Source organism: Haemorhous mexicanus, chromosome 1 (assembly GCF_027477595.1).
Source record: "Haemorhous mexicanus isolate bHaeMex1 chromosome 1, bHaeMex1.pri, whole genome shotgun sequence".
Taxonomy (NCBI): domain Eukaryota; kingdom Metazoa; phylum Chordata; class Aves; order Passeriformes; family Fringillidae; genus Haemorhous; species Haemorhous mexicanus.
The window spans coordinates 32,855,556-32,867,760 of record NC_082341.1 but is presented as its reverse complement, the minus strand read 5'-3'; the positions used below and the strand labels follow the sequence as shown (position 1 = coordinate 32,867,760).

Sequence of the window (12,205 nt, the reverse complement as noted above, 5' to 3'; positions counted from 1 at the left end):
GTGGCTATTGTACATTTCTACTGTTGAGGCTCTCAAAATTAGCTAATTAAGACATACTTCACCAGAACAAAATATTTGTAAAGTCAGCGTGTCCCTAACAAGGAGTTATGTTGTCTAAGAAGCTTCACAAAAGAAATTCCCAGCATTCTTCCAAGATATTCAAATTACTTCCCTAATTAATACTGGGAATTAGAGATTTAGAGACTGATGTCATAGTGAAAAAATTTTGTGTTGTTTTCTGATTATATAAAAAGATGGCAGTTTTATTTTCTGTACCGATTCGGAGCTCTCTAAGTAAGCTTAACTTGAGAAAAATGAAAGCCTTTTCAACCAAGGAGTTTATTCTCTTTGCTTTAGCTACAGAGGTCTTTCTCACATCAAACAGCATGTGCCTAAATGAACCAATGAAGTCCAGGCTGGAGAGCAGAGAAGAGAGTGATGATAAATATTATGAGGTAAGGTCTGTATTATTGTGACATGGTTTGGGGGAACTGTGGGTGAGATCCTGAGCACACTGGATGTTTTGGCACAGGCTGTCCTAAACTCATTGCACAGCATTCAGCATTGCAGTACTAGCAGTATGAAAAAAGCTTGTCAAAAGAATTTTCGAGAAATTCCTTTGCTCAAACAGGAGATGATTGTGTAAATCAACTCATGCTCCAATTTTCTGGCAGTACAGCTTTGTGATTAGGCTGCAACTTTTTCTGAAAAGCTTCTTACTTGCACAGTGAATCCTCAATTAACATTCCTGTCAGGTGTTTTATACATGTAATATAACAGATAGATTGTTAATCCAAAATTAATAAAGGCATGCTTGTAATACTCAAAGAATAATGATAAACAGAGAACATTTAAAATCTAATATACTTAATGGTCTTAAAATTTTACTCTGGAAATTGCCTATAAAAATTTCTTTGCAGGGTTGCACATTTATTATGTCTCAATAGGTGCCAAATGAAATTTGCACACTTCATCTGTATTATTTTTCATGTCTTCCCTGCAAATACTCCTTAAGAAATGGGAGCCAGCCTCTCCTTTTGACTTATCATCATTGGTATAATAAACATCCTTCAAAACAAAATACAAATTCAATTATGCTAGTCAAACCCTCTGGACTTTAGCTCACTATCTTTTATGTACTTCCAGGAGCAGTGTGTAGGTGCAATCAGAGGGACAGTTTATTTAAACTTTTAATCATGAAGAAGTGTGAACTAGAATGGCTCATTCCTGTTCTCTGCCAGTAACTGGAGAAGCTCACAGGAAAGACAAATAGGGATAAGGAAGGAAATTATAATTAGTAGCATTTGTGTCTTTAACTGAAATTTAAATCCATACTTTAAATCCATATTTGCTGTTAAGTCCTGGAAACTTATTTTTGTCACAAAAGTAAGTTATTTTCAGTATGCCAAGGGAAGAATACTGCTTTATAAGAAGGGCCAAACTGATAAAGCTCTTTTTCAGGCAACAGCTGCCCTCAGCATCATGAGACAGGTAATATACTAGGCTCAGTTCTTCACTGTATGACAGCAAAGATAAAGCAAGTGTGTTTTGTGTTTGCACAAAATATTAGGAGCCCAGGGCTCCAAATGTATCTTGTGGGCTGGTGAAGGACCAAAGCCCTTTAAAGCTCAGGGCAACTTCTATGCTGCAAGGCCAGAACTGGTATGATGAGAACTTGACCCAAAAGCTTTCATTCACTTCCCTGCCTGATAGCCTGGATGGATATTGAGTCCAAAGCACCCACCCAATGCTGAGGAAGAAATAAGCTATACCTTCAGGTAGCTTGGTCCGTTCTCCTGTTCATCCAGACCAGATGAGTACGAGTCTGGGTCTGTGTGAAGTCACAAAATATGTTCAGCCTCTTCCACTCCAGAGAACTTCAGGTGGTGATACTAGCAAATGTGGACCTGACAGCAGCTTCAGTCCCATCTTCACTGACTGCACAGGCACTGACACCTGTGTCCAAAAATATTTCCAGCTGACACCATTTGAGCTGGACCATTTGCTGACACTGATATGGAAATAAGCACTTGTGGTCAGAGCTCTGAAAAGGTAAGCAGGACAATGTCAGCATATGAAGCAATCCATACGAAGGAGCTCACCATTCAATGGAGTTTAGCAAATGGATTGAAAAAACATTACATATTCAAAAAAATAAGAGCATTGCCCAGCAGCTTTCTAAGGAGGTATGAAATTGAATACTTTGTATCATTGGTAGTTGGAGTAATGCCCTATAAAATTATCATATCCTTTTTAAAAATATTTTTCTTTAGATTAAAGATAATATTTTGGAAGAAAAGCAGAGGAGTCTCAATTTTGAAGAAATGGAAGACTGGGGATCAAAAGATATCATCAAAATGAACCCTTTTACAGCCAGCAAGATGCCAAATTCAGTTGCTAATTTACCTCTTAGATTTGGAAGAAATTATCCAGAAGAAAGAAGCATTAAACCATTTTCTAATTTGCCCCTGAGATTTGGAAGAGCTTTTGAAGAGAACATACCTAATCATGCTCCGAAGGTATCACACAGGCTTGAGAGATCTCCACTTGTTAAAGGTTCCAGTCAATCACTTCTAAATTTGCCACAGAGATTTGGGAAGTCACTGGCTGTCAATCTGCCTCGAGACGTTCAGGAATTCGTACCAGGTAATGCTACACAAGTGTTCAAGCCAAATATTAAAATGCATATTAAATCATAGGTTAGCAATGATTAAATACAGCTAGAATTCCTCTAGGAATATTCCTAAGCATTTCAATACGAGTTCAATTTGCCAAAAGAAAGATTGCAGTTCATTAAATCAAAATGCCTCATCAAAAGTAGTAGAGAACCTTTTTATATAATCTTTTTTAATGAGAAGGTGCCAAATAGCCAAATCTGAAAATGTTCATATGACAGGAGTAGATTTGATGCTTTTTAGATCAGGTTTCATTTTGAAAAGTCATAGCTTTTGTGAAGAAGGTTCAGAATCATTAAAATATCCCATTTCAGCACTATAAAATTACAAACTTACCTACAAATTACTCCTCCATTTTCTAAATTTATGCAAATTAGAGTTAAAAAAGACAAAATTCCAAGCCGAACCACAGCATTCTGAAAAATATTTTTTCTCATCCAATCCTATTTTTTTCATATTTTCTTACTGAGACAATGTTTGAGACTTTTATTTTTCATTCCACGTTATCATGGAAAAATTTTTATGACATCTCAGAATTATTTTCAGCACAGAAAAACTATTTCCTGCTATTAGTAAGGATAATTTAAACCAGCTCTTCAACAACAGTCCTTCTTATCATAACTGCTGCCTTACTGGAACTGCCCATTTCAGCTGGCTACCCCTGACCTCCATCTGACACACAAATAAAGTAGAAGTTCAGGCCAGAAAAGATAACAGATACATTAGAAGCCAAGGTTCTCTCTCATTTAATTTGATTCCTTTCATTCCTTTCTCATTGTCTCACCTAATTATAACAGCTTTTGTTTTATTTGTCTGGTATTTTTAGGGATATGAATTCTAACAGTTACGTTAATACTGGAATGAAATGATGAAGACAGAATTTGAAAGACTTCGAAAAGCTGCAATATGTTTTCAAAACTAAAGGTCATCAAAAGGAAATGTGTGAATTGAAATGCAAACCTGCCTTCATGTATGCATAATGTCTTTTTTTCTGTACAAACCCTTGACATATAAGGCAATGATAATTGTAGTGATTGTTGTGGTAGTTTGCTTCAGTGGTGGTCTAGTATAAATTCTATTTATTTCTCTGCTACTTATGTCCTATTGGTTGTAAAACCGAATTTCAAAACAATGGCTGTGTAATTTACAGCATTTAAAGCAGAATTAAAAAAGCATAAAAATAATAAAGGTGCATGGTTCAAATAAAAAGAAGCCTAGGATGTGAATAATAACAATGAGAAGCAGGATCAAAACTGCTGATAGTCTTTGTATCATGAGCAGCTAAAGAAAATCAAGTGTTGAGAAAACATTTTTCCTGCTTTTTTTGGGTCATCTTGGATATAAACCTGAAAGACAACTTGTCTCTCTGGCAGCTGGCTTCTACACCTCTTCTTCAGCTCACCAGCTAGTCCAGCTTTAAACTGACATTAGAATCACACACACAAATGGGTGCCTTCAGCAGCAGCCCTTTGATGCTCAGTCTGTTCAATAGCTTGGAACCAGACAGTCTGTCTCTCTCCAGCTCCTAGCCCTCAGACCTGCAGATCCATTGGCTCCTCAGTTGCTGGCAATCAGACCACTCACTCTGCTGTCCAGCTAGCCTGGCTTGAGATGTGCTATCACATCACACCCACCCATGTTCACAGTGCCCATGCACAGTGCCCATTCAGTCTGGCTGAACCTCCTCAAGGCATTGAGTGGTTCTGTTCAGGTCTCATCAAGAAGTGCTGTGGGAATTCTGCTTTTTGCTATTGTCCTGTTGCCTCCTCTTCCTCAAGGTTTGGGACTCTCAGAATTTATTACTTCTCCTGTCCTTGTCTTAGTCTTTATGCTGAAAAACCAGCAACCAGGTGTCCTTACATTCCACGTATCTTTACAAGAACCTGGAAAAGAACCCTATCAAATTGATCAGATCAGCTCATAGATGGGACAGAGGCTGAGTTGCCATTCCTCCACAAAGTTAATGAGGTTACAGGAAACACAACACTATTCAACCTGTGCCTGGTGAATCTAATTCAATCCAAAGGAATCAGACTATAGTCCTGAGAATATCCATTCTCTCTACTCACTCATAGCTGAAATAACAAAGAAATAGGAAATTCTAAACAGATAAAAACCAGTGAGGTTACACTTTCTAAATGTAAGAGTCCCAAACCAATCTTTGGGTTTTTCTCTGAGCCTCAGAAAACACTGTACCTAACAAGTGCTGTTGAAAGACCTATTTTGCAGTATAACACTTTGGTACAGCAGCCAAGTCCATGCTGGAGGACACTGGTCAACAAATTGTGTGTGAGGAAAGTCAAAGATCCAGGCTATGAAGTAGAAGTCTTGCCATTGCCTACCACCAGAATAAGTGCCATTTATTCCTCAGTCAGGAGAACCAGGATCTTTAAGTGATTTACAGTCAAATGGACAGCAGAAGGAAATGCTCTGAGCTTTGAGTTGTGCTTCTGGTCCTGCAAACCTCACTGCACATCATGTGAACCAAAAGGAAACAAGATTTGTGAGAATCCCTGAGCAGCAATAGAAGCTGCCTTTTTCAGGCACATATCACCTAGCAACAGGGAAAGGCTACACATCTATTGGCATTAATGATAGCTGCTGTGGGAGGAAGGCAAAAGCCCAAACACTGGCCCAGCAGCAGGTACAATTAAGTTGTTCTCTTATGACAAGCTTCATAGCATGGATACAGGAGGTGGCTATTGATTTATTTTCCTTTAGCAGAGGAACAGCTAGCTGAAGAGTACATAGAGCAGGAATTATGATATGCTGTGCTAAATTTCTTTTTGGCTTGAGAGCACATGAGCCAAGAAAACAATCACTGGATAGTGCAACAGGAGGAGAAGGGGCACCACAGGCAACATACATTGCTCTAGCTATCACTCACTGGATTATTTATTATCCACACACAGATATTATTCATGAATTGGGAAAAAGCAAGGAAAGGACACAAGTAAATCCATTGACAGACTATTGGGACTTCCTGGCATGAATTCCTGTAGGGTTCAGGAGCTCCCAGCCTTCCTTGCCATACAAATAATATTTATGTCTGTTATTAAAGTCTCCATGCAAAAAACACCAGGCTTATTTAAGGTTCTGACTTAAGCTTATAGAGAAGACAGCTGACAATGTACTGATTAATTTATAAGTCCAAAGGGTCATCATGGGGTTGATTTCAATATATTATTTAGACAGATTTAGTGGAGTGTAAAGTGACACTTTTGGTTTACCCTCAGAAGGAGCCAGACTTGGGAATCGTGTTTGAAATCTGTCAGTCTTAGATTCCTTCCAATTGCTTTTGCAACTGCCTTTGACATTTCCATTAAAATATGAAAACTGGGCTATCCTTAGTAATGACAGACCACTAGAAATTTCCAAACTTTAAGCAAGACATTTTAAAAATTTTCCCCAAGTTTAAGATCACCTGTTAGCAGGAATTGGAAATGCTTTCATTAGTGTCACCCACAAAAGTACATCTGGCACAGATACATTGACAGCAATGTCAGATGTCTGATTTGCATTTGTGCTACTCTCCTGATGACATTTTGTAGAAGGGCCTCAGCTAGTGCCACTCAGATCTTTTGTAGCCCAGAGTCTGGATGAGAAAAATTTGTGCTACTAGAAAAGAAAAGAGAGGCTTACAGTATCTTTGTTGTCATACAAATTATCCACTTAGATCCCTAGAGTTAACTGGCAGAAGAAATATTCTAGATTGATTTTCAGAAAACTCAGACACCTCTGCAGGCTACCATTGTACTTGAAATACTGAAAAAAAAGTATATGGTTATGACAGATTTGTAAACCCAGAACTTATTAAATGCTATTCAAGTTCATTCCATCCTTTTATTACCATCCTCCAACATGCTGATAGTGCGTAAAGTGAAATGAAAACCAGAAGGGTATTTCCACTGTTTGCAGGTCTTAAAAAGGAGTCAGGTGATTAAGACTGACATAGGTCAGAAAAACCCTGCACAGGACAATTCATTTTGCTACATCCCACATTTTCAGAGGCACCCAACTACTGCTTTGTCTCACACAGCAATACCTCAGCAGATAATTGCTTCTTTTAAGGCCATGCTTTCAACAGGAGGTTGGCCATGCTTTCAACAGGAGGCTGGACCCCGTGATCTCCTTTCTCCTCACATGTATTTGATACCTCAGCCACACGGAAAGAAACGTTTAAATAATAGAAACTGGAGCTAAACTTCACATGCTGCATACTGTAGCACAAATGCACAGACATGCAGCAATGCAATATGGGTGTTGTAGGGCACACAGAGCCATGGAGCTGTCTTTGCAAATTTGGGCATATACAGGTAACAAGTAATAGATGAAAAGCAACTATTAGGAATAGTGTAACCCAAAACTTTGCTTGGGTTTTGACCCTTAGTTCTTAAAGCCATCCCACCTACATGAAAGAAAACATTAAATCAGTTTGCAGCACTGAGTACGTCATAAATCTCTGAGAAGCTTTATATCAAAGTTATCAGTTGAAAACAGATTTACAATTTGTGGAGATGCTTGTGGTGGGCTGATCCAGGGTGGAGAAAAGGAGCATACCAAAATCATCATATCACTTTCATCTTCAGCTGGACAGTTAAGAAAAAATATAACAAAAGTCTCATGGGTGAAGACAAGGAAGATCACTCCCAAATTCTCTGTCTCCACCTCCTCCACCCCTGTAGTGCAAGGAATGGGGATTGGGGACTGGAGTCAGTTAATCAAGCGATGTTTCTGCCATTCCTTCCCTCTCAGGGGGAGGACTCCTCACATTGTTCCTCTGTTCCAATGTGGAGTCCCTCTTCCTGGAGACAGTCCTCCATGGGCTTCTCCAGTATGAGTCCTTTGATGGGCTGCACATCTTCACAAATGCCACAGTAAATCCCTGCCATGAGGTGCTGTCCTTCAGGAACAGACTGTCCAGTGTGGGTCCCTGCAGGGTCACAAGTCCTGCCAGCAAACCTGCTCCAGTGCAGGCTTCCCACGTGGGTCACAGCCTCTTTCTGGCATCCTCCTGCTCTGGCATGGGGTCCTCCATGGGGTGTAGGGGGACAGCCCCCCTCACCTGCAGGATACAGGGGGATCTCTGCTCCAAAACCTGGAGCACTTCCCATTTGGATGAATTAGTGAAGGAGAACAGAGGGGGACTTTTAAAAATCATCTGCTTCTCTTAGCTGCTTAACTCCGCAGGTATTCAAAATACATCCACATCTTGGGGCAATAAAAGTGTTTGGAATTTATTCTATGGCCAATATGGAGAAATTTATTTGTAAAAGAATGGAGACAAACTTTCTTTGAACTCTGCTTTTGAAGAGAGTGGCTCAAAAAAAGCATAAAAGCACATGTTTGGTGCTGAGCTTGTCTTTGAGTGTAGTTACCATTTTGACTAAGTACCTACTTGCCTTTAGAGACCTCATCAATTCTGAGAGGTGCAGGTTTGCCTGTTGCTCATAACACTTTTCAAACTAAAATGTACAGCCCAATTCTGCAGCTGACTTCTTCTGGCAGCTATGAAAGAAAAGTCAGAAGTTTAATTTAGATTCCTGTGAAGAAATCAAATACCAGTGGAGGTACTGCAGAGCATCCTATAGTGCAGTTATACTGGGATCACCTATGGCTTATGGACTCTTGAAAGAAGTGTGAACCCAGGTAATTCTGAATTGCTCTTGATGTGTCAGTCTGAAGAAAGAGCAGGGAAGGGGAAAAGGGCAGACAGTTTTCAGAAGGTTCTTCCTGTGTCTGCTCAGCCTCACTGCATGTTTCTGGAAGTTCTGTATTTCAAGACATTTCCCACCAGATATGTTCTTGCACATATTTATACTGCACATGATTTTATGAATCCGGGGGGGGGGGGGGGGCTGGAGAATTTCAGAGCCCACCCCCATCTCAAATGTGTAATTAGTGATAAATTCTTTCTGGTTCTTATTTCCCTCTGCTGCTAAGTGCAGATGGTGCACAGTTTTGCACGGACACAACATGTGCAGCAGTGATTTTCTTAGTTAACCCAGAAATCACCAAGATGAGGATGCAGTAACTTGGGCTGACTGAAAAGGAGCACATAGGAAAAAAGTTTGCAGGTAATGTATAAAGTCCTGAGGTTTTTTCCCCCATTTTCCAGCATGTAACAGAAAAATATTCTCATTTGTTAGTATTATTTGACAGTGAATAATCGATTCTTGCTTTTTATGATACTTTTCTCTTAAATCACTATTGCATTATATGCTCTTACCTGCGTGCTACAAAATTTCTTGTTCAGACTGTTTCTTGTAATATGCAAGTCACAGCTTCATATTCTGGGTTATGACATAAACTAGAAGAATTTGACGTAATTAGTTTGATAATCTAAATAACCAACTATTATATTCAAATGAAAGACATACATAAATACATTTTATACAGGAAAACTGACTCGGAGATACAAAACATATGTCTTGTTCTCTAAAGTAAAACCAATTTGCAATTATCAAAATGAGATTCAAGTCTGGAATTCTCGTCCATGCAAAACTGCAAAATGGCCACGAGAGGGCAGAAATAACATTCCTTGTAAAGCTTGGTTTTGGGAAGAGAATCGCGTCTTCCCTTACAGAACCTGGGATGCAAATTAGCACGGCAAACTCCTGGAGGAGTTAGAAAACAGGAAACTGCAGCATTAGCTTTACAAGATCTATCTCACGAACTTTAAACCTTAACAAGTCTGGTTATCTCAACTTTCTGACTTTTAATAACCATTCCTAGAAAAAATAAATTAAAAAAAAAAAAATTACACTAACATTTGACAAAAAGCCTGAAAAGAGGATTTGTTGCAGTGTGTATTAATCTGCCTATCAATGCTTTTTAACTTTTGCCTTTTAACTTAGCTTAAGGACAAAAATATCTATAATTTCTCGCTTCAATAAACAGCTTGCTTTGGCTCTTTTTGGATCCAAATGCATCTCTAGCCCTCACAATATTGTGGCTATCAAAAGCAGTGACAACTCCAGAGAATGATGTCTCTATCTTATTCACTGAAATGCTCACATGCCTCTATTTTTTTCCACCAAAATTATGGGGGAAACAAAAATAATTAGATAAATTACTTTTCTCCCTATTTAGCTGAACTGGCCTCACCTTTTCTTGACCCACTACTGTGGGGGTAGTAATTTCTTCACTTAGAAATTTTGTTTAAATTATTGGTTTTCACTGGCTCTGTCCCATTTCACCATCTGAAGCATATTGAGTTTCAGCATGGAGGGGCTATTAAGTTACCTCAGCAAGTCTTCATCTTTTCTCTATTAGTCAAGGGGAAAGTTTTAAGATCCCTGCCCTGAGATCATATATGTACCACAGCTAAACACAAGTTAGTATTTTACCTGTCTGTGAGAGCCATAAAGTGATTTTTAGTCCCTGGGAGCAGAATATTTTGCTTAAGAAGGTGGATTATGCTTTCAGTTCCTTGTTGTAATGCTCCTCCCTCTCTTTGCCCCAGGAAAAGGGATAGCTTTCTTTATCCCACTTTCCACATAACTGCAAGAGCATGGGAACAACCTTGGACAGACCTTGAGTGTGGGATTATAGGAGCCAGCAATCAGCAGGGCAGTGGTGTAAGAGAGGAAAGCAGTGGGCAAGTTCTCAAGGAAAACACAGAGAGGTAGAAAAGGAAGCACTACAAGAAGAACTCATTGCAGGACATTTTTAAAATGCTTAGGTAGATAGCTGGAGTAGTAAAATTGTCAGGCTTGTAATTGTAATTTTCAGGACTGGGTTGAAGTTACTTTTTCTTAGGTTTCCTGAATAGCCTAGGAAGAATTCTTGAATTCACCCCACTGGGGTGAGTGCTGAAGGAGCTGGCTGATATCCTGAGGCACTCTAAACCATGAACACTCACAGCAATTGGGAGTCATGTCTGAGGACTGGAAGAAAGCAAGTGCCATTTGTATCTTTGAAAAGGGAGGAAGAAGGAGCCTGGAATTTCCAGTCCTAGGAAGATACAGAGCCACTCATCCTGGAAACCAGTTCCAGGCACATGGAAGATGACCAGGAGCATGAACTCACCAAGGGAAAGTAATGGTTGATCAACCTGATGGTATTCCATGATGAAAGGACAGACATGGTCAGGACAATGGACATTGTCTACCTTGACTTAAGTCATGCTTTTGACACTGCTCCCCATAAGACCCACACACAGAGGAGATGATGAATTATGGCCTGAATGAGAATGAAAACTGGCTGAATTGATGGGCCCAGAGGGTGATGATTGTTGCTACAAAGTCTAATTGGAAGCCAGTAATGAGCAATGTACCCCAGGAAAAACACCAGGGACAGACCTGCTCAATGTTGTCAGGATTGTCTGGGTGATGGGGCAGGGTGTATCCTCAGCAAGTTAGCTGATGATAGAAAATTGTGAGAGTCATGATGCCAGCCAAAAGGATCTGAACAGGCTGGAGAAATGGACTGACATGCAATTCAACAACTCATGCTGTTCAACAAAATGGAAAGTCTGTCATGTAGGGAGGAACAGCCCCATGCTGGGAGGAGGACCAGCACGTGCTGCAGCTGACCAGCTGGAAAGCAGCTTTGCAGGAAGGACTGGAGGTCTGGTGGACACCAAGCTGGACAGGAGCCAGCAAACTGCCTTTACTAGAAGGAAGACAAATGGTCTCTGGGATTGCATGAAGAGGAGTGGGCAGCAGTTTGAGGGAAGTGGTCCTTCCACTCTACTCAGCACTGGTGGGACCACATCTGGAGTACTGTGTGCAGTTCAGAACTTCCCAGAACAAAGGAGCTGGAGCTACTGGAGCAAGTCCACTGAAAGGCCACTAAGCTACCCAAGGGTCTAGAACATTTCTCATATGATGGAAGGCTGAGCAGGAACTGTGCAGCCTGGAGAAGAAAAGCTCAGGGAGGATCTCATCAATGTGTACAAACACCTGCAGGGAGGTTGCAGAAGAAGATGGAGCCAGGTTCTTTTCATTTGTGCCCAGTGAGAGGACCAGAGGTGATGGGCACCAACTCGGGATGGTCCATCTGAACATAAGGAAGCACTAAGCCTATGAGGGTGACTGAGCCCGGAGAAGGCGTGACACCTCCTTGGAATCATGGTCATAGGCAGCCTGATTTAGATGGCCTTGCCTCAGGGGTTGCACCAGGTGACCATCAGAAGTCCCCTCCCACCTCAAGCATTCTGTGATTTTGTAATATCCATCTTTCCCTGACACTCTTGCTCCATCAGCACAGGACATCCACTGCAGTCTGGTAAGGGAGCTACACAGAGGTGTATCAAGGATCTTCATTCTCCCAATTAGTTTTTTCCCAAAGAAATTCAGTAATGTGCAGATACAGGTGGCAGCAAAAGACCCAACTAAGGTACTGATAGATTTACATGTGGGGGATGACCTTTTTGTGTGAAGATCAGAATGTAGAGCTGATGTCCTAAGCCTTTTTACTCCAGTCAGCACACCCTCTATAATAACAGCTGAGGGAGCTCATTCCAATTGTATCCTAAAACCACAATTCTAATTCTTCCATAGTATATTTTTTGAAGGAAATAACAG

General features: G+C 40.3%; 1 protein-coding gene across 1 annotated transcript; it reads left to right on the top strand.

The window, feature by feature from the left end:
- Positions 1-278: 278 nt before the first annotated feature.
- On the top strand, positions 279-3,863 carry NPVF (neuropeptide VF precursor). Its single transcript, XM_059850442.1, has 3 exons — positions 279-455; positions 2,274-2,646; positions 3,502-3,863. The coding sequence occupies exons 1-3, from the start codon at positions 315-317 to the stop codon at positions 3,507-3,509; spliced, it is 522 nt and encodes a 173-aa protein (XP_059706425.1). The 5' UTR covers positions 279-314; the 3' UTR covers positions 3,510-3,863.
- The last annotated feature ends 8,342 nt before the right edge of the window (positions 3,864-12,205 follow it).